The sequence below is a fragment of the Stegodyphus dumicola genome, chromosome 10 (assembly GCF_044657685.1).
Source record: "Stegodyphus dumicola isolate Sdum_Otavi_A_Nest chromosome 10, ASM4465768v1".
Classification (NCBI taxonomy): domain Eukaryota; kingdom Metazoa; phylum Arthropoda; class Arachnida; order Araneae; family Eresidae; genus Stegodyphus; species Stegodyphus dumicola.
The window spans coordinates 106996308-107019753 of NC_140777.1; the positions used below are offsets into that span (position 1 = coordinate 106996308).

Sequence of the window (23446 nt, forward strand, 5' to 3'; positions counted from 1 at the left end):
GCAGGAATACAGCCTGCTATATGGAATAGTAATAGCAAGCGGTTTAATTAAATAGCCTGGAATTAATTGCAACATTTCCACTCTAACAAGTAAACCTCTCCTTTGATACCAGTTGGCTTAAAAGCTTATGTCACAAGTAGAAAAACTGAAGTTTTAGGGGCTGAAGGACAAGCATTTGCAGAGTTGCCAAGGAAACTCCCGAATTTCAACCGCTCTCCCGCCAACCCGATTTACAATATATTTCTTATTCTTAAAATTTTTCACGATTTTTATGGAACTTTGCTTAATACTTCGTTATATGAACAGAAAAAAGAAGTGATTTTGGACGTCTGAAAGCAATTGAATTTTCTGTTGATTGTATCTAAAACAAAACTTTGTGAATCAGATGAGAACTTCTGCTTTGTGAGTGAGAGCATATACATATCCAGAAACGTCGTTCTCCAGTTCTCCAATGGGCATCGAGCTCTACTGTGCGTCATCTGGCATATATAGCCAATGAGCACAAAGCAAGTTTAAGGCTTTGTACTCATTTAGATGTTCTTTAGTTATTTCGTTCATCTTGTCCTGAGTTGTGTGAGTACACGTGCCTTCGGGAAATAGTTTTAGAAATTATCATCTTTTGTTATATCTGCGAGAAAGGTGAAATATCGTGTACATTTCAAAAATCGTACACAGTTGACTTTCCTTCCATTATTTCCTCAAGGAAATGTAATAAATTTGCGATGTGTACCGTCTGTCATTGCGATTTTTCGATTTCGCTTGGTGGAAGGGCAGATGTTCTCAAACATGTGCGTATACAAAAACACAAGGATAACATGAGTTGTTTTGAAAAAAAACGAAAAATTAAATTTTTCTTTGGAAACAAGGGGCCAAAAAGTTATCAATGCAGAATGTCTGTTCTTTGCTTTTTTACTGGAGCATAACCTGCGACTGAATGCATCGGATCACGCTGTAGCTTTATTTAGAAAAATGTTTCCCGATGGTGAAATCGCTAAGAAATACTCAAGTGCAAGGACCAAAACAGGTGCAATTGTTAAAAAAATGGCTTTGAAAAATAAATCTTCAGTTATTGATTGCATTAAAATAGCTCCGTTCTGCCTCTCTACGGATGGAAGCTATAATACGGATTCAAAACTATCCAATTGTCGTTTCTTTTTTAAATCCAGAGTCTTCAGAAATTGAGTGCGATTTACTTTCTGTCACCACTTTAGAAGGACGTTCGACAGGCTTTAATATAGTACAGCTAATTATTAAAACTTGAAAAGAAAATGCAGTCCCCCTGGATAATTGCTTAGCACTTGGTGCCGATAATGCACCAGTAATGGTAGGCTTGAAGTCTGGTGTTGCAGGCATCTTAAGAAAGGAAAGTTCAGATTTGCAGATTATGAAGTGCACCTGTGACCTCTTAAATTTAGCTTCTTTACCAATAAATGTGGACGAACACATTGTTGATATTTATTATTATCTTGAAAGAAGTTCTAAAAGGAAGGAAAAATTGAAACAGTTCCAACAGCTGCATAATATAATACTGAAATGAGAAAAATTTTGAAACGTGTGTACACTATGGCGGTCTTTAAAGAAACGCTTATATAGAATCCTCAATCAATGGAACCCACTTCTTGCATTTTTTAAAGAAGTAAATGCTTCGAGAGTTAAGATAAAAGGCTCTATTGAAAGTTATAAAATACCTAAAGTAAAATGGAGATGTAGTTACTACTTCCATTATTAAAAATAGGTTTGAGAAAAATAAAGTAATTTCTGCACCATTCAGCAATTCAATTGGCAGTTCTCAAAATAATACTGCAAAATATAAGCGTAAAGCTGATACAAATTTATTTCAAAATTAAAAAAAAAATGCTCAACACATGAAACATTTTCTGATTACTGTAAGTTTATCTTGTGAAGAACGAATATTTATGTTTTTTCTTCGGACTTTAATAAAGCTTTTTGCTTTTTTTTTACAATTCATTTTGCCATCATTTGATGTTCTTAACACAGTTCTACAAAGCAGAATTCCATTAATTCATGTTTTGCAATCAATGATTTATGATCTGTTTAAAGACATTTTATCAAAGTTTGTAAAACCAGTCTGTGTTTTGTCTTGTAATTCTATATATGATGTGATTTATGGTGAAATAGAAAGTCAGAAAAAAGATGGAGATTTGGTAATAGGACTGCAACTACAAAAGTACAAGGAAGAACTTTCAGAAAAAGACAAAAATAAGTTTTATCTTCGTGTTAGAAGTTACTTCTGTCGAGTATGTGATTACATATTACATAAATTTCTAGTCAACGATGAAGTGATTTTGCGTGCTAAAGTTGCTGATGTTTCTGCTCTAGCAAATGCATCTTTTTCTGCTATAAGGTACATTTTGAACAGATTTCCTTTGTTACTTCATTTAGTCATGAAAGATGATGATATTGATGTTGTCACTGATAATATTGCAATCGCAATTCGGCAGTTTACAATTAGAAAACTTGGATGAAGTTATAAAATCAGCTAGGATTGACACCCAGTGGAGTTTAATTAAAACTGAAAGGTGCTGATGGAATTTTAAAATATAGTGAACTGTCTAGAATTATGTTGGCCGTCTTGACAGTTCCCCATAGTAATGCAGAGTGTGAGAGGATTTTTAGTGTTGTTGCAAAAACGAGGAATTAATTTAGATCTAATATTAGTGATGACACATTAGAAAAACTTTTCTTAGCGAAAGCAGGCCTACGTGGCAATTGCTATCAACAAAATTATGAAGTTTCTTTTTTAACAAAAGCAAAATCTGCCACTGTTCATAACATTTATACAAAAACTGATTAAAGTGGTTTTTTTTTTTCTTTTCTTAAACAATGCAAGTAATAAAAATGTTTTATGTGTGAGGTATTTTTGTGTTGCTTGCATTTAAGAATTAGTAACTATTTAAAGTTAATTCATTATTAGAAACTATATTTTTATCATTTAAAAAGTCTTTTTAACATTGTGAAAAATCTGATTTAAAAAAATTTCCGGATTTTTGAGTGTCATAGATTGGCAAGTATGCATTTAGGAGCTACAGGACACAAAAATTATCAAAAAAGTGTGTATAGATGGATGTACTTTCATAATGATGTCTCTATTTCTTGTATGTTCATGCATTGTCTGCTTCCGAAGTACCTAATGGCAAAGTTCTTCAAAAAGTTCTGGTACCTGAAGGATGTATGGGAAAGATCTACCCTCTGAATATTCATTTCTTCAGACACTAAAAATCTTTTTCGTTACGAAACAGACACAATCATTATCGAGGCACGGAGCACATTTGGCAACGCGATAGTTTTCTGGCCCAGCAATCCTTTTCACTATATCAGTTCAGCGCTCCTCAAGAACTTGATTAAGTATGCTTTTTATAAGGGCAGATACTTGAATGACAAACCTGGAATGTGGATTGCGCCAATGGATAACTGCTTCGATTCACTGACAAATAATGAGTGTGTAAAGTGTGAGGCTATCGCTTTTGTAAAATGTGCCCATTGCGAACTGTCTTTCTGCCCGTCTCGCTCTTTATTTGAGGAATTGCACACTGATTGTCTCTTGTAACAGATTTTGTTTGAAGTCAATAACAAGTCACATTTTCAACATCTAAACATATATTGTTTCTTTTCAGCGAGTTATTTCTTCTTTTATATTGAGATCTCCACCTACTTACCGTATTATTAGTTCATATAAATATATGAAACGAGCATTTTACCAACTTTTGGTGTCATGTTTCCAACATTTTACTGATACTTTGTGGGTCCCATATCTCCTAAATACTTTTCCCCTCTGGCCCTAAGATTTCACAGTTTTTCTACTTGTGACATCAGAAATTATATGGATTTCCGGCAAACTGGTATCAAAGGAGAGAAGGTTTACTTGTCAGGTACAATTTCCATGTAGCACTCTACCAGTTCAGTTTCTAAAATTCCCATCACCGATTTAAATTCTTAATTTATATGCCCAATATGGTGTGGTATGGTATCTCCACCTACTTACCGTATTATTAGTTCATATAAATACATGAAACGAGCATTTTAGCAACTTTTGGTGTCATGTTTCCATCACTTTACTGACACTTTGTGAGTCCCATATCTCCTAAATATTTTTCCCATCTGACCCTAAGATTTCACAGTTTTTCTACTTGTGACATCAGAAATTATATGGGTTTCTTTGTCAAACTGGCATCAAAGGAGAGAAGGTTTACTTGTCAGGTACAATTTCCATGTGGCACTCTAGCAGTTCAGTTCCTAAAATTCCCATCACCGATTTTAATTCTTAATTTATATGCCCAATATGGTTTGATATATGTATTAGCTTACTAAAACAATGATAAAATTTGACTTGAAAGAATGTTAATCATAAGTTCAAAAAAGAGAAACAAATCTTTGTTAGGTGATCTAGTTGAGCACATAATCATAATTTTGACTTTTGTTCTGTGAAAATTTTTCAAAATTTGCTTCAGGTGGTGAACTGAAATTCTTTGAAGCTTTTCATGTGCGCAAAACTTTAATGACATTTATTCCAAGCCACATCTTTGTAACACTTTCAGAATTCTGATATTTTAATTTTTATTACTGTATCCCTTGAGGGATGGAACTACAGTTCTTAACGCTGTGCATTTCTTCTTCCAATATAAAATGGTTACGCTCATTTCATTTTTGTTTTAGAGACAAATTCCATTCCCTACAAGAACTTGGGAAACATTTTTGGATGCTGTGAACTTAATAATGATGTCATTAATGTTTAAATAAATATATGCATGCATGTAATAACATCCTCAACAAATTTAATTTTGCTGAATTAAGGTATTTTAAGCCATTAAACTAATAACAGCAATTTTCCCCCTGCTTTAAATTTCTGCCGTAATATTCTTCTTCTCTTAACAATGTACTTTACCCCCTTCCCTTTTCTGTTTAGGATTATTTTTAAATTTATATGATGTCTGAAAAGAATTCTCCCCTTGCTCTCTTAACTTCAGTAAGTCATATTAACTAAACTGGTATTCTTCAGCAATGATTAAACTTGCTTGCTCATTTTACTTTCTGCATGTCATGTGATCATTCTTCTGACCTGACTCTTCCCATCTCATTACATTCTACCTCACTATTAAGTGTTACTGATTGAATATGGAGTTCAACATTTAAGTGTTACTGCAATGCAAAAAAATATTTTTTTTTTTACTCAGGGATAAGTTTTGCTAAGGAATTGTTTTATCATGCCTGTGACCACTTAATCGCTTCTCCCAGTTTGTGGAGTTTTTTTGGTACTATTCGGTTTTGAGGGCCGTAAAAAATCCCCAAAATATTGTTGATGCCAGTTCTGCCAAAAATAATGCTTTCTTGCGGCAACCCTAACGCAAGAAAGGAAGTATAATAGTAAATAACTGTTTAAGATTGATGTTTTTATTTAGATGAAAGTTTAATTTCATATAATACTTTTTTATTATTATAATTTATATAAAAAGGCTAAACATGACTGAATGGAAGCATAACAGTAAATAACTATTTCAGATCATTTTTATAATTTATATAAAAATTGCTAAACATAACTGAATGGATGCCTGCATCACTATTTCGCTACCGAGTTATTGCTAAAGCATAGTTTCATCTCGTTGGTTGTTCAAACATATTTTTCTATAATGAATGATGCCTGTTCTTTGAAAAAATTCTCGGTAAAGTGCAGAATCACCCACTTAGTTGTTTGCCGCTTTTTACAAGGGTAAAAAAAACAATTAGATTTTTGTCAATTTTCTTTTACTTTTTAAGTGAAACTAGGTCGATGTGTACATAGATAAAGTCAAGGGGGTGCAAAGTGCCATTTTTGTGCAATTCTGGTAATTTTTTTTGTGAAATAGATCGATGTGTACATGGATGCCGAGTATGTGCAATTCTTAAAAACGCGTCAAGCAGTGAAAATAGGTCGATGTGTACATGGATACCGAGTATGTGCAATTCTTAAAAACGCTTGAAGCAGTGGGTGATTCTGCACTTTACCCAAAATTCTATTGCAGACTTTTCGTCATGGGCAATTCCCAAATTGTTAAATTCATAGGATATCAAAAAAGGATTTAAAAATTAAACTAGTATTTCAATGGCGTCTTAAGAAATATAGAACTATATAAACTTACGCGATCTGAAATCAGCGTGTACGCTAGATATGGCGCGCTGTTAAATGTGCGCATTTGCTAGATTTAGTGCTTTTGCGCATACATTTTCGCTGCAATTTTTTTATGGTCCTCAAAACAGAATAGTAACTTTTTTTTTTAAGTAATATAAAATGTATATTATTTAATTTATAAATGTATGTATTTATTAATGTAAAATGTAAGTAAATTAGGAATGAGTACCCTCCAGATGCTTTATTATAAAAAAAATTGTATTTTACAAGCATTAACCCTTTAACTGTCAAGTTATTTTGATGATTTGGGTACACAAATTGTCAAATTTTTTTATTGGAAAAACCAAATGTAGCCAAAATAAACATCTCCCGATATATAATCGGGTATGACAATACGATGCACTCAAAAAAAAAAAAAAAAAAAAAAAAAAAAAAAAAAAAAAAAAAAAAAAAAATTTACCCCAAGAAATACTCGGCCGGGACATTTTCGAACACCAGTGAATCTCGGGCATGACAGTTAAAAGGTTAAGTATTTGCTGCTCTAGGAATCTCATTCCTTCTGTTTTTCACAAAAATTTGCTTAAAAGAAATTGCTGGAAGGCATGAATATTAGATCAATCTGGATTTTAGATTTTGTACTGAATCATAATTAGAATTTTCATGGGTTATTTAGTTTTTAAGTGTTTTATGTCATGACATTTTAAATGTTAAAAATATAGCTTTTATATATAAATTGCCTCATAGGTAATATATAAAATTCCTAAATAGTTTAAGAAATTTATCTTTTTTATGTCATATTGTATTAAATTGTTCATATAAATTTATGATCAGTCTTCATTTGTATCACTTTTACTGTATAGGAAGCACAAGATATTTTGGTGAAGTGTAATTGGGACCTCAAGAAAGCAATTGAAGTATCTCGAACAAAACCCCCAAGAACTACTAGAAAGAGATCTTTCTCTCAAGTAAGTCCATATCAGGCTGCTGACTGTCAGGGAGTTTCAGAAAGTGCACAAGTCAATTCAGGAACTTCACAGAAACCAACTAATGTCACTGAAGAAATAGTTTTAGATAGCAGTGATGAGGAAAATATTGTAGTACCTCCAAAGAAAAAAAAAGAAAAAAAAAGACATATATTGACATCTAGTAGTGGAAGTGATAGCAATGATCATTCTTCTGATTCAAAAAGTAATGTGTCGAGCACTGCACCATATTCATCAGCTGTAGCATCAAATAGTGTATCTAATACAAATGACTTACAAAAAAAGACAGCTCTAACAGTCCCGCAATCATTAACCATAAAACCTGTACCAAATTCAGCTGCAAAAAGTGATGAACAACCTGCAAAAAATGTATCTGTATCTAATGCTATTCCAAATCTGCCCAAGGGACTTGTGATTACTCAGATTGGAGCTGGCAACTCATCAGCAAATCAAACTGAAAGTAAATTATCTGAGCCATCTGTAAATGGGACGAAAAATATTGATAATGTGGCAGAAATGAAACGACAAGCTGAGAGCTCTAACATTCCATCCTTCAAATCTGTTGCCAATTCAAATTCTAAATCTGCACATTTGGTTCGAATCAAATCTTTGAACAGCTCAGTTACTATAAAGCCAACAGAGAATTCTGTAGGCATTAAAACAAGTGATTCTGTTACAGTGAATCAAGTGACAAATATTTCTGTTAATAAATCGGTGAGCATTATGCCTGTCATCAGTAAAACAGTAAGTATTACTCATGTAGGTTCAGAAAAGAAAGCATCTGTTAGCCATAATACAGGTGAATCTGCTAGTTCACAGCAAAATGCTTCAAAACCAAAGAATACTAAAAGTAAACGCAAAAAGTATGACTCTGAAGAAGAAGATGATGAAGATTATGGAAATGAAGATATTTATGATAGTGAAGATAGTGAGTGTGAAGAAAATCTCACTTCAGCTCATAGTGCTGTGCTAAAATTTTTTCAAGAATCTTCTGCTGATGAACTAGGTACTATCCCTGGGTGCAGTAAAAAGAAAGCCGAGGCCATAATTAATTGCCGTCCTTTCAGTGGATGGTCTGATTTAGTAAGTATTGCAGTTTATTTTTGATAATTAGAAGGAAATAATTTTTATATGTACTTCTTTCAATATATTTTAGTTTGTAAATCTTTTTCCTTGGAATTAAGTAATTTGGTTTTAATATGTGATTGTAAATAAGTCCTATCATTTGACATTAAACATTACTAATTATTAATTTCTAACTAACAAGGAATATTAGATAAAACATGACTACTTAAGAATATTCTGAAAATAGACTTTCATTTCAAAAAGTTTTATTTTATTTTAACTGAAATAGGGGGGGGACATAATTACTGCTCATTAAAAATAGTTTGTATTACCCCCTTATGTGTTCAAAGGGAAAATATTTCATCAACATATAAAAAGATAGGCCCATTAGTATACAGAATGTATTGTATAATGTGTATGCAGTGAGAAAGGGGATGGCTATTGAAAGAAATAATTGTGCATTAAACTTAGGTTACTTGGCAAGAAAGTTGATATATAAGTTGCTTTGCAACTCACTAGGTCTGGATAAAACAGTTCAGATAATTAGCACTTTATAGTGCCTAATTTAAGTAAATATGCATAATTTTAGCTTCAGCAGTATACATTCCAAGTTGTTATTGTTGAAAAGTCCATAAATGGGTTTAGTTTCTAGATGGCTGATAATTATTATCTGTTATAAACAGTTATTTTTAGTGCTTCACAATTAAAGAAGAAAAAAAAATCTTGTTCCTAATTAATTACAGTGAACTCTCGATTTATAGGGATAATATAGGAGAGGATATGTACGGTTAACTCAAAATCATGGTTAATCCAAAGCCAGTAAAAAAAGGAAAACTATAATATATGGAAATAAAAATGTTACAAGGCAATTAATTTACCAGTACAGTATTTGTAGCTATAGTAAATAAAATAAACTAAGATTTATAACTTAAAAAAGCTAAATAACATAATGTTCACCAGCTTTTGCCAAGACATATGTATGGCTTAACGCAAAACAATATTTAGTATCTTGTATAAAAATTGTTTAGCAGGAAATGGAAATACATTGTGACCCTTGATGAAGCATGGGCTTATAAAAATAACTGCGGTGGGGGGGGGAAGGCCTATTTATTATCAAAAGTGACGAATAGAAAATTACAGATCTGGTTGTGTCAATGCAGAGAAAGTGAGGAGTTTATGATTGTCACAGGACTGTCTTACAGTGGGAACTTAAAAATAAGTAGAGTGCGAAAATAAAAATCAACTTGGTGTTTACAATATTTACAGAAGAAATTCCATTTCTTTATTTCAACATCTTTCAAAAAGTGAAACTTCTTTGAGGCAGAGCAACAAATTATACTTCGAAAAATAGCACTACATTTCTTGACAAAATGGTGACTGATACTGGTAATGCATATAACACATCAATTAGTAAGTCCCGGGACTAACTAAGAAAACAACATCCATTTCGCAAAATTCACGTTTATTCATGTACATAATCACCATCAATAGCTATGCAATCATTCCAACGCTTTTCTAACTATTTGATACCATGCTTGTAAAACGATTTGTCCTTGTCCACAAAATAAGCTTTAGTGGCAGCGATGACTTCCTCATTCGAGCCAAATCTTTTACCATGGAACATCTTTTTGAGATCAGCAAACAGCCAGAAGTCGCTGGGGGGCTAAATCTGGGGAGTATGGTGGGTGGGGAAGCAGAGTGAAGTCCAACTTGCTCAATGTAACAGTATTTGCATTGTCCTGATGGAAGATGATTTTTTCCTTCATGTGCGGTCTTTTTTTTTTTGCGATTTCATCCTTCAGACCCACCAATAACAGGTACTGACTCCGGAGTGAAATAATGCATCCATGTTTCGTTCATTTTCACATACCGACGCAGTGACAAACAGCTCTGTGAATCGTCGACTCGCTGTTGCTTTTGTTCCATTGTGAGCACATGCAAATCCAGTTGATATGTTTACCATCTCGGCAATCTTGCAAACTTTCACTTTGCAGTCATTCATCACGATTTTCAACACTTATTTCACATTTTCCGGAGTGACTACTGTATTTGGCTTATCCGAGCACGCCGCATCATTTATAGCCGTGTGATCGCGCTTGAAATCAGCATACGAATGGCAAATGGTTGTTTTTGATCCTTAAATAGCAATGTTTAATCAATACTCAAAATTCGTTTTTCTCCATTTTGTCCACAAATGCACCAGTAGTGTCACTTTCACCACAGTAGCTTCGCTGTTTCCGGTCCGAAAGCCATGAAATTCAGACACGTGTCATTTGAAAGTTAGTTCTTTAGAACAACAAAGTCAAGTTGATATTACTATGCCATCTGTTGGTTAATCCCGGGACTTACTCAATGATGTGTTATACCTTTTCGATGTATTCCTGCAAAGTCCTCCGACGTTTCACCTATGGACTGTTGTGGCTTTGGTCTCCTGAAAAGATTTCTAAGTGCAAACCTACCGCAATAGATGGATTATGGAAAGGAGTGGGAGAAGAATAGAAACCAATATGCCTGGAAATTTTATAAAAGGCACTTTTTTTTCTATCATGGAAATCACAATGCAGACTTATAATCCAGGAAAAAGGCTATTGGATTGAGCATTAAAAAAATACTCTTTATATTTTAAACATTATTAAACTGCCCTGAAATCCTTCTAAAATGTGTAAAACCTGTTTGCATATATGACAGATTTTAATTTTTAACAAATTACTGTTCCAAAATGGCAAACTGACCTGGGTAGCAGGACCATACCTTCAAACTGGGGCAGTGCTAATAAAGCAGGATGTCTCATAAGCCCATCTAAAATGATAAAACATATAATTAAAAGCAATTTTTTTAAAAAAACAGGTAGGCTTATATTTGTGAAATTTATTACTAAATATTAAAAAAAAAAATTAAATATCCTGCCAAGTAGGTTTCTTTTTATTTAAACTGAAATTAAACAAGTTGTTAAGTGGTGTCCTCCATTGATATTTGTGGCAAGTTTGCAACACTGTGTTGATTTTCAGAGTTACACCTTTCAGTAATTGAACATTAATTGTTGATGTTTGTTGTGACAGCAGTAGCACAAAAATTATTTTCCTTATTCTAAGTACAGTAGCAGTGGTGGCACCGTAGCTAAAAATAGTGCTGGTGCTGTTCCAACAAATTTTAACCTTTGTTTTAAAATTTTATAAATCGAAACAAACATGTATAAAAAGAAAATTTATTTTAAAACTTCATAAAATCTTACAAGAACAAAATGAAACATTTCTTAATTACTTTAACCTAAATTTTTGCAGTTCAATCTTTTATCTATTCATTTAAATATGAAATCCGTTCTTCTTGTTTTAGTTGTAATAATTTTCTCCTTGATCTCTGGATGTCAACTGAGGAAATTTTTCTCTATTGAAAGCACTGCAAGCGCATTTAGTCTTTCCGAATTCATAGTGCTTAGAAAAGTTTTCATTCTTTTCAATGTTGAAAAGCAGTGTTCTGCCTGTGATGTAGTCAGGAGAACTTTCAAGAGAATTTTTATCAGTTCCGTAATTTCATTAACATCATCTAGATTATTTTCCAAGATAAATTTCAGTAGCTCAATTAATTTGCAGTATTAATGAATATCAGACCTACCATAGAATACTTTTAGTTCACTTTCAAGCTTTTCTTTGTCAATCATTGGATACACTTCAATGGTCAGCACTATTTCTTCTGTAAGATATAACTAAAACTAGCAAAGCATTTCTTGTTGAACAATATAGCAGCAGCTAAGTGTTAAGTGGGAAAATATCTGTCCATTATGTACATACATGTAAAGTCACATATTTCCTTAGTTTCTGCCATCAGTGTCTTTGAAGAATTCTCACAGAACTTTGCGTTTCTTAATTCTAAAATAGCAGTTTTGAAATTTGTTATATATTCTTTAACTTTAAACACACTAATTTTTCTGGATTGCATTTGGTTGTATATTACAGGGTTCGTATGGTCCTTAAGAGTCCTTAAATTTTTTGGAATCGACTTTTGGTCCTTAAAAGTCCTTAATTTTGGCCAAAATCAGTAGAAGGTCTTTAATTTTAATCATCCGAAATTTCTGTCTGTTTTTATGACTGCCATTTTGAGTGTGAATTAGCATATAGAAGGAATATTTTTGGCAATTCAATGACGTATATGGTTATCTTTTGAATGGGTTCATGCGGTTATAATTTGTTTCTATTTTTAATATAAATGACGAGATACTCGAGTTTCTAAGCAAGAAGTGAAACATAAGCATTTCGAAATTCATTTATTGTAATAAGAAGCTCTTAAACAATTTTCACTTTTGGGAATGTGAATTATTTTATTAAATGGTTCTAAATTTGGCGACTTGTCAACATTTTGGTGATTTTAAGACCAGTTTCTATAAAAAAATTTTAATTCTGATATCAGAATTTTCGACGATTTTTTTTTGCAAAAACATCATAACTTTGATAAATAACATTAAAATAAAACATTTTTATTTTCTGCTGTCATATTATAAAGTTTTATTTTGGCAACTTATACAATATTTTGAACCTGAAAAATAAACAAGGTATAATGCTATAAAGCACAATTTACGAAACAACTCTTAGCAAAAGCAAAATTCTGTGTAATTAATTAAAAACATCTTCTTTTTAATTTTTTCATAGTAAGCGTTTTTCCTATGTAATTGTCTCGGAATATTAGAAATTCTCAGAATATGGATCAGTTTCATCTATAAAAGTAATTTTACACTTTTCCCTTCTTTTTTTTGCAAAATATTTCTGGCTTTTTGCTGTTACAGAATTGGTTGCGATAATTTTTCTTTAGTATTTTTGACATTGCAACTTGGAAAATTTAGAAGGATTTGAAAGCAAGATTTATAGATCCACGATTGTAGAAGATTCGAGAAATATGTGACAAAGTGAAAAATGTCTCCATGGTATTAACGCGTAATGGATGTATTTTACAGAATGTTTGCAATGAATTTCTTACTTTTTGGAGAACGTCTGGAAGAACAATGAAGACATAAATATTATTTGAGTGTTTTATTCTTGATACTTGAATCTTTTTCTTAACATGTTCATCTTCCCTTTATTTTCTCTACTTTTCACTAGATACAAGCATGGAAAATATCAAAAATGCTTCGAATTGTATCCCTTGGGCAGGCATTATAGAAAGGGATTTTTTTTATTAATTAAAAAAAATTGAAAACTTACAATTTAAAAGATCCATCTAATATGTTTTAATGCATCATACACATTTTCCCATTTGATGCAATCTCTGTGGATCCTAAATTCGACTGCATAGGGCCTTTCTAAATTCTGCTTCCAATGGCTGTCTAAATTCTAAAAGTTTTGTCATTTCTAGATTTTGTTGTTTAGTGTGTCACTAAATTCTAAAAATTCTGCCACATCAGCTCTGTAACTGGCCTTTACCATATATATATTTCATATTTCTTCTGAATTCCATATTAGTAAAGAAGTTATTCACTTTTTCTATACATTCTCAATCCATTTAGTGATTTTAGAAAAACAGAAATCCTTAATTAAATCCAAAAATTCTAAAATGAAAAAGAAACATGCTGAAGAAAGAAACTGAATGCATAAAGAAAATTATTCTTCAAAGATATGTGCAGTTATTATTATGTAAATTACGCAATTGTTTATGATTTCAGCCTTTACTATAATTTTCCATTTCTGTTTCCTCATATGATAGAGTTACTGAGCCAGATTAAACTAAAATTAAATTGTATAATTTTTTACCACTAGTCCAACTTTTTAGTTTGAATTTGACTGTTCTTGTTTAATTATGTCACCGTGATATATAATTGACTTTGTTAGCATCAGAACATGCGTTTATGTTTGTTTTAAGTTCTTTTCAAATAAAAGGCTTATTTAAACCTTTGTCCGATATTGTAGTTACTTTCAGACATAGTGATAATTTGCTTCACGTCTATCGGGGGTTTTGGACTATTTAACTTTTACCAGATCAAGTAAACCCTCATAGGTACATTGTAGAGAGGTTGACAAATTAGGAGATAAAGCACGCAGAAACTAGCGAGAGCATTGGTTTGCATATTGAGACAAATCTCTAATTATTGTTAGAAAATATGCTTAAAGAAAGGAAATCGGTATAAACTAGCCAAAATGTTTGGGAAGGCTTCAAATTAAAATGACTGATAAATATTTTGTTGAGTGTTGTTGTTACAAAACATAAATGTTTTGTAGCTTTTAATGTGTAATTATTCTAATATCGTTTAAGAATCAGTGTCATAAATAACATGTACTACTACCACCACCACTCGTGAACAAAGCTCAGATCGCATCAATTTACGAGTGTTAGAGAAAAAACTCAATCAGAATGTCGGGGTTCTAATTTTTGAAATAAATAGTTAAAAATACTTTGCTTCTTTGTGTACCACCTATTTTTTCTTGCGTACCACTGGTTGAGAACCTCTGCTTTAGACTGACCAATTACGTGACAAAATAAGACATAAAAAAATCAAAATAAAGCTAACTATTAGTAAAACGTAAACGTCACTTGTTTTCTTTCAAATATGTCCAACCTATTATAAATGCTACTTGTAAAATATTTAATGCTACTTGATAAACTGCATGAAGTTTATTTTATTCTCAAACTTATTAATAATTATGTTAATTAATTTACATTTGGCAATAATGCATACTACTTATGGATCTATTTTATTTTTAGGATGGTATTAGAAAAGTGAAATTCAGGCATAGAATAAAATTTTTAGTTGAATTTATTCAGTTCCCATATGCTCATAGGTCCTTAATTTTTTCATTAATGGTCTTTAAAAGTCCTTAAAAGTACTTAATTTCTGTGTGTAGAAATGTGTACGAACCCTGTATTATTTCAACATGAGGCATAATTTGATAAAAAAGCTCTAACCAAAACTTTAAATTATCATTATTTAGATATTTTAAAATTCCTGTTGCTTCTGCAATACGTTTGATGTTGACTGAATTTCAGTAAGGCAATTTTTTAAGGGTTGAAAATTTTCATGAACTCTGTTTATTGTCTGTATGTTGGCGTTCCGCCTTGTGGAGGAAGGACTTGGAATGCTAACGTCTATATGCTTCTTTAGAATGGACACATTGCAGTGATCTTGAGAAAAATGTTGGAATAGCCAGAATTTCAGAAAAAAATATTTTTGTGTTACGTGAAATACTTGCTGCATTTCTCATTATTTAATTAAGTTGAGTGAAATGTGCATTAGTATCAACTGCTTTTATTTTTGCTTGAACTCCTGCTTTTTTGCCTTTCATGACATTTGCACCATCAAATGTCTGAGCTATCAATTTTTCTTCATTTCGTTCAAGGATTATGTCCAATTATTCTAAAATACATTTTGATATGCCATCTGCAGTTTGATTTTCTGGAATAAAGAATCCCACAAATGCTCAAATATTTTCCCATTTAATACATACTGTAGAACAAGGACCATCTGAGTGTGTTCCGAAACATCTGTTGTGTCATCATCCATTAAAGCTTTTCTAATTTCCGTCTTTATCTCCTCATGGTGTATTTGAAATAGGCAACCAAGTATCTCATTCTGAATGGTCTTAGAAACACATTTGAAGACTGCACTAGTTTCTAAGTGTTTCTTCAAATATGAATCTAATTTAGATGCAAAATTTACTAATCCTCTAAATACTCTTGGATTTACTGAACTGTCTTTTTCATCATGTCCGCGTAAGGGAGTTTCAAAGTTTCCACAAAAGAAAAGGCAGTCTATTATTTTGCACCAAATTTCACGGTTCTTTATAACCTTTATGTTATGCTCATTGACTGAAAGTCTGTATCCCTCACTAAGCTTCTTAATGTTTCCTAAAAGTGACAGTGAAACTACATTATCAACGTGCTTCTTTTACTTCTCATGCTTTTCAGATTTTTCTTTCATTTTGCTTATACAGTCAAAAGTCGTTAATTCGGACACCCATAATCCGGACCTCAAAGCTAAAAACTTTCTGCGCATGCGCCGCGTTGACACATGCGCATAGGCGTTTTCGCATGCGCGATAGACCTTTACGACTGCGCATATGCGTGTGCGCAAGCGCAGAATACGTTTTCACATGCGCATTTAATGTATAACAGATGGTATAAGCTAAAATTATCTAATTATCTATTTCAGTTAATGTTTATTATTGCGTTGTTCCTTAATCTTCGAATTGGATGCAGCTTATTATTTTTTGCTGACTGTAAGATCAATTTTATAAAAGTAAACTTGAACTTTCGATTATGTCAAATAGAAATTCCGATGCTGGAGCTCCCAATGGATCTACAAAACGAAAGTATGTTTCGATGTCCATCAAACAAAAAGTGGAATTGCTGCAAAAAATGGATAAAGACATGAAAAAGGTGACAGAGAGGTTAATGAAAACGAAAAAATTTCGATTGAAACGACAAAAATTCGACAAGTTAGTCGGTATTCTCGGTACAGCAATTACGGGACTTGAACAGAGGAACTTTGTAACTGAACAAGAAATTATGTCTGTTTATAGAATTAAAGAGAAAGTATTATCACATGAAACGAAGCAACTTAAACAACTTACATTGGAAGAAATGTTTAATAAAGTAAAAAATAAATATTAAGCTTTTTCTTTTTGTAAATTTTCATACCCTTTAGATCATAATTGTTCTTTATTTCATAAATTACGGTTTCATATTTTTAATTTTAGAATTTCTGCATGCCATCTTACAAGATTTAAACTGATGATCTATAATCCAGAAAAATCGATAATCCGGAATCGCCGAAGTCCCGACGAGTCCGGATTAACGACTTTTGACTGTATTACTGAAACCATCATGTGTCCACATTACATTACCTCCAAACAGCAAGCATGGGAAGCAAAACAAGCATTTTTTACTTCACAACCTCAAAGCTAACTTTTTCATTGGTACCATTCAAAATTGAAACTACAAATATATTTCTTGTTGTTGCTGTGCCTGGCTGACATATTAGAATATCGGGTTGAACGACCTCTTTTCTTAATTGTAACTTTCTCATGGAGAGACAGCTGTGAAAACAAAAGCTCTTGAAGTTAACTTACAGTCACAGAATTTATTACTTGAGGATGCAAGGAAATGGTTAAAGTTTCCTGTAACATAAAAGAACCAAAAAAATTAATCAAATAGAATAGCTGAATAGTCTGATCAAGAATATGGTATATGGTTTTTTAAACACAGCACATGCAGAGTAAAAAAAAAAAAAGAACCACCTCCCAATGGCGTGCCAGATTTGGCACTGCAAGAGCGATGGTGTTCTTCTTCCTCTCGGCCACGTGTACTGCTTCCTAAGTGCGCAGTCACAGAACAGCCAAATACCACATGGACGGAGTAAAAAGAAATCTCGTTTCCAATAACACGGCAGAATTTCGGCACTGCAAGTGCGACAGTGCTCTTCTTTCTCCCTGGCTCATGTGCTGCTTTCTGTGTGCACATATGCAGAACAGCCAAACACCATGCCACTGGAACTCTGAAGCATGCAGTTCCATACAAAGACTTTTGTGCCTTTTCATAAACTGGGGGATGGCTACTGACATTAAGCTTAAGGATTATATATCGTAGAAGTATAAAGAAAGAATTAAAGAATGAAGGGCGCATTATATTAAATATTAAAAATAATAAGCAGAAGTAGCTGGTGCTGCAGTTCCACATTGCATATTACAAGCTGCCACTGTACAGTAGAATAGGTTTGACTCCTGTCACCCATGCGTCTAATTGTGCAACACAAATGTACGTGCATAACGCAGACTTAATCAATTACAGGTTTAATGTCACTGTCTTAGAACTGTCTTCCCTGACTTACTGTATGGGTCATCTGAGACAATGAGGAAATTGTAATTTGATGTATGACTGCGTTAACCAGCTTGTATGTTTCTTCGACCTTGCAACAGCATTGGCAGCTTTCTAGGCAGGGTCTTTTAGACAGGGCATTGGCATGTCCATGTGACAATCCTTTCAAGTGGTGGATAGTGATGTTATATTTCTGCAGTCTCTGTACCAACTGGTTAGTTGGCTTTCAGGATTCTTGAAATTTAAGAGCCAGGTCAGCAAATCATGATCTGTCCAGAGCAGAGATTTTCTGCCATAGTTATGGTGGAAATGTTCTATGGCTTTAACTATGGTGAGCAACTCTTTCATGGTACACAGTAACTCCTCTTTGGTTTAGATATATGTTTGCTATGACATGTTCTTGACCATTTATTTCATTGGACAAACCAACACTTCATTGTGCTCATCCAGGTCATAGGTTGTCATGCTGAGGATGCATCAGGATTGTCGCAGATGTTACAGCCTCCTTCAGTTTGTTAAATGCATCCTCAGCTTCTTTTGTTCACAATAACTTTTGCTTGCTCTGTGTTAGTTTGTGAAGATGGTCTTGTGATGAAAGGAAGAAAAGTCCTTCACAAATCTCCTACTGTAGGTAGAAAGCCCGGGAAACTCCTCAGCTGATAGCAATTTTCAGAGCATCTCCAATCTTTAACTGTCATTTGCCTGGATTTAGCTTTGGATTATCTTCCTTTAATTTCTGATGCACGTTTCTACGAGTTCTTCAGAACTTTCCCCTATGATGACGACTTTGATGATGACAGGCTTTGTAGAATTCTCAGTACCGTCTCCATCAGGCTTTCAAACCTTGCCGTCCAACCGTCATCACCTTGAATTCCCAAATTTTTTTTACATAGTAAATGGTGTCTTTTCTCGGTCTGAATGTACATTCTTTAAATCAAACACTGAAAACCACTTGCTTCCGGTCCTCAATTCTAGGAAGAGATAGCTGTTCTTCATGACATCATTCAAATGCAATAGTTAACACAAATCTGTTTGAACCATCTTTCTTTCCAACCGCTGTGATGGCCTGAGAACTTGCTGAAGGCTCAGTAACATCCCTTTTTGCATGTCCTTTACAAGTTTTTCTACCTATTCCTTTTTAGCAATTGGTAGATGTCTCGGATATTACTTAATTGGTGTTTGATCTCCTGTATGTTGGATGATATTAGTGGATGTTTTGTCCTGCAGTAAATCCGATGTTATGCTGTCTGAAAATACTGTGACTGGAGGACCGTTGGTTTGTTTAACACAGGGCATGGAGTGCATGCTGCAACCATTTCACCTTTCTTAATGACTTTTTTTTTGTATCAGTTTGGCAACTCTCACCAGTATGATTGTCCTCAGTAGTCAGGGAATGCAATGTCTACTAAGTACGTCTGTTGGGCTGTTATAATTTTTAGGGTATTCTATTCCAAAGTCCAAAGAAAAACGGTATTTCGTTAGAAAGTCTAATCCAAGTATGTGAGGGTCTGTAATATCTTCCACATAAACTGTATGATGGTAGATAACATCCCAAACATAATATGAAAGGTTTTTAACTTTTTGTTTATTCCACCTCAAGGAATTTATTTATGTGTTTAAATTATCTAGATGAACAATCACTTGATCCACTAGCTCCTGGACATAAGCAGCCTGCAGTTGGATGATGCTCTGTGTGTGTTGCTTGCTGGGCTGCCTCAAATTTAATAGCATACATTTTATAGCAAGTACTTTTTATATCCTTAACATCGGCCATTCGCAGGGCTTTCTGTATCTCAGGATCCCAGATGCCATCAAATGAAGTACTTCAGGGCAAGGATTTCTCTTATTTCAGTGGGGCAGTAAAAAAGAGGCGAGATGAGACAACCTTTCAACATCTGTAGCAAGTGTGAGTGTTTCAGTTTGCCTTTGTTGTCTTTAACTGAAGCCTGCTGTATTCTGTTAAACGTTTCTCAGCAAAGCACAGCTGCAGTACTCCAGATAAAGCTTTTAACTTCTGATTTTCGGGCAGAATATGAAAGATATTCCTTGCATCGTCTGCTCTCAAAGAAGCTGTGAGATGACAGGCTTTAATTTCGGAATCACAGGCATTTGCATCTTCTCTTAGAGAGAACTGATTCTTGTACACTTGTCATCACATATGGATAGCTTTAGAGAGGTTTGAGAAGACATAGGTAGGAATTTAAAGCCATCAGAATTGTTTCAAGCTGTCACTATAGATTTCTTCAAGCTATCAACTCCCTTGGCGACAGCAGAAACTTTGTCATCGATTTGTTGTTCGATAGCATAGACAACTGTTTCTTCGATTTGTCGTTCAACAGCATTATCTCTTTCTTCATTTTGTTGTTCAACAGTAGCAAAAACTCTGTCTCTAATTCCTTGAAAAAAAACCATGAAACTTATTGTTATGGAAAAATATTAATTTTATTTTTAACCATGAACTTGAATTTTGAAATCATGAACTTTATTTTGAACTATGTATATTCTGTGTTCAATAGCCTCAGATTTGTTTATATTATGGCAGTAATTTATTTGTCTTTTAATTTTCTCTTCACCTGCTTCAATCTTTTTTGACACACTTCCATCTTTTGTTAAACTGCTTTCATCTCTTTGACAGACTTCATGGGCCCTTTCACCTTTTCGTGACGGGCTTTCATCTATTCTTTAAATTCAAGCAAAGGCTGTCACCAGCTGTCAGTTGCTTCTTCATGGCAATTGTCTTGGCAAAAAATTGTATTACGTTCATATACTAGGTTCATAAGGAACTGAATTCGCACAGAATCTGTTGATAGATTGATGGAATTTATTTTTCCAAAAAATACAGTTCTGGAACTTTTCTTAGAAAAGTACTCTTACAGCTGTCCTCAGTATGACAACACAATCAGTAGTTACTACTTAAAACTGCTAAGAACATTGAATACAAGGCAGTACGAAAAGTCTCAAATGCCTAAGCTTGCATGGTTGATCTCTCTATATTTTCAGCTAATTTCTGAACGAAACTGATGTTTTCACCAGTCTTATGTAGTTTTTCCCTATTGTCCAAGATATTTCCAATACCTTTGATTTCTTAAAATTGCTAGAAGGAAAAACTGTTGCAGTCACGTAGGGATTGATCTAGTTACATGACACGGGGATTGAACCAAAATGTTTGCAAGTGGTTGTCAAGTTTAGTGACTTTTGCTATTTTCTCATGAAATTTGGTGACAAAAATTAGTCTCAAATCATTGCCAGCTTGTCACTCAGTATCTCTCCGCTTTGACGAGATATGAAATGGACTTACTCTTGTAACCCTGTTTCTCCATGGATGCTTTGCACTCTGAAGCCTTTCAATTTACATTACACAAGAGATTTTACAATTTAAATGTAATTTCAATAAAAGTATTTACATGTATTCAAAATTCATTATTATATGTTGAGTAAAGTTTCGATCCATGTGCTAAATTACTGATTTGGTTTCGTACCTTTTTCACAGAGGGAGCATGAAATTAAGAATATCATTGAAAATTTATTTGTCTTAATGAAATATTAACTCAGTTTTAACACTATAAATATATGATTTTTTTTTTTTCTTTTTTGGTATGTTATTCAAGACTTTTAACTGATTATATTCTACATTTTTGTTTCAAGCATATTCCAAATGAGGATTCAAATCAGCAGCCAGATATTAAATTTTATGTAATAAAATCACTAATAAATGCTAATATCAGGATCACTTATAAAAAGAGTTCTAGGTAGCTCGGTAACTTTTGAAGATTTTATTTTCATTTTAAGCAGCAATAGAATTTATGCAATTATTTAAGGATTGGGTAAAATACTGGATTAGGTACTGGAAGTACTCGTAATACACTCACTTCCAAAAGTTAAGCACGGAGAGGAAAATGCTAATTTCAGAAGCCAATCAGAATTGGAGAGGATGCAATTCGCTGCAGAGGTAGATGGAAGTATGCAAATATGTTAGGTAACAACCAATCACGCTTTCATGTCAAGAAATATGCAATAAAGGCAGTCTTATAAGAAGCCAGCTTTTTGAAGGGTTACAGAAGTTGGTTGCAAGTGCTGATAGAAGGTGTTTAAAACTTTCGTGCAATTTGTTTTCAAGACATACGTGTTTCTATGACTTTCAGAAGACAAATGGAAGATTCTGAGCGCTGGTGTGCTGTGGGGTGCATTGAAGCAGGACAGTCGATCACAGATGTTGCTTGTTTCTTCGGCATTCATCATTCTGTAATTTCACATTTATGGAAACAATTCCAAACCACACAGACGGTTGTCCGAAGGCCCGTAGCCGGTTGCCCAAGGGTTACAACCCCCACGAAAGATCGATATATTGCTATTGTAGCCAAATGGAATCACAGAACGACCTCCACATGTGTGAGATCTATGGTTACAGCGTCCATCGGTAAGGTGATATCTGCACCTACTGTATGCTGAAGATTACATATGAGTGGACTGTATGCCAGGGTACCTCGAGTTTGTGTTCCTCTATTCGTCCAATCAAGAGGGGCATGATTACAGTGGTGCCGGGAACATGTTAATTGGAATGTGTCTGACTGGGGCAATGTCATATTTACTGATGAGTCAAGATTTGCTCTGGAGCCAGATGACAAGCATATAAGGATATGTTTGAAGAAAAAACACGCCATCAGTCCCAAAACATCACTGAACATCACGCATTCCGAGGCGGAAGTATTATGGTGTGGGCAGGGATTTCATTAGGATTCCACACCGACCTGCACATCTTTAAACAGGGTTCTTTAACAGCTGTCCAGTATCGAGATGAAGTTCTAGAACCCATTGTGAGATTATACGCTGCAGCAGTTTGCCTTACTTTTGTTTTAATGGACGATAACGCACATCCCATAAAGCTGACATCGTCAATGACTACCTGGAAAGTGAAGGGATTGCGCGTATGGCGTGGCCAGCATATTCGCCTGACCTTAATCCCATCGAAAATCTTTGGGATGCTCTCGGCTGTGCTGTATCTTCATGTTTCCCACCTCCAGCCACTCTTATTGAGCTAGAAACTGCTGTACAAGAAGAAGGGTGATTGCTTAATTCTGCGGTTGTTGACCACCTAATTGAAAGCAGGGTCACAAGGTGTAAACTTTGTATACAGATGAGGAGCATCACATACCCTATTAATGTCCTTTTTTTTTCATTTTATGCTGTTTATTTTCACTTTATACATAATTCTGTTTAATTCTCCAGTATGTCATTATCTGATAACTTACAAAAAGTTAATATTCTTTTCATTTCTGTATATAATTATTTTGTTTTATGCATAAATATATATGCTACTTTCCTGCCGAATTTTGTGTCTATCAAAGTAGTATTTGTTGATTTATTTTTGCATTTTACATCTTCGTGCTTAACTTTTAGAAGTGAGTGTATTTATCAATCAAAAAACTTTGTACAAACACTCTCATTGAAGAACTAATATTAGCTAGTTTTCTTGTTTTAT

At 33.6% G+C, this 23446-nt stretch overlaps 1 protein-coding gene across 2 annotated transcripts in view; it reads left to right on the forward strand.

Moving 5' to 3' along the window:
- Etl1 (SWI/SNF-related, matrix-associated actin-dependent regulator of chromatin, subfamily a, containing DEAD/H box 1) overlaps window positions 1-23446 on the forward strand; it is a 135399-nt gene that overhangs the window by 34096 nt on the left and 77857 nt on the right. For both annotated transcript variants that reach the window (XM_085825367.1, XM_085825368.1), the window contains exon 5: window positions 6985-8190. In XM_085825367.1, the coding sequence (XP_085681493.1) occupies window positions 6985-8190 (1206 nt within the window). The remainder of the gene's footprint in view (window positions 1-6984; window positions 8191-23446) is intronic.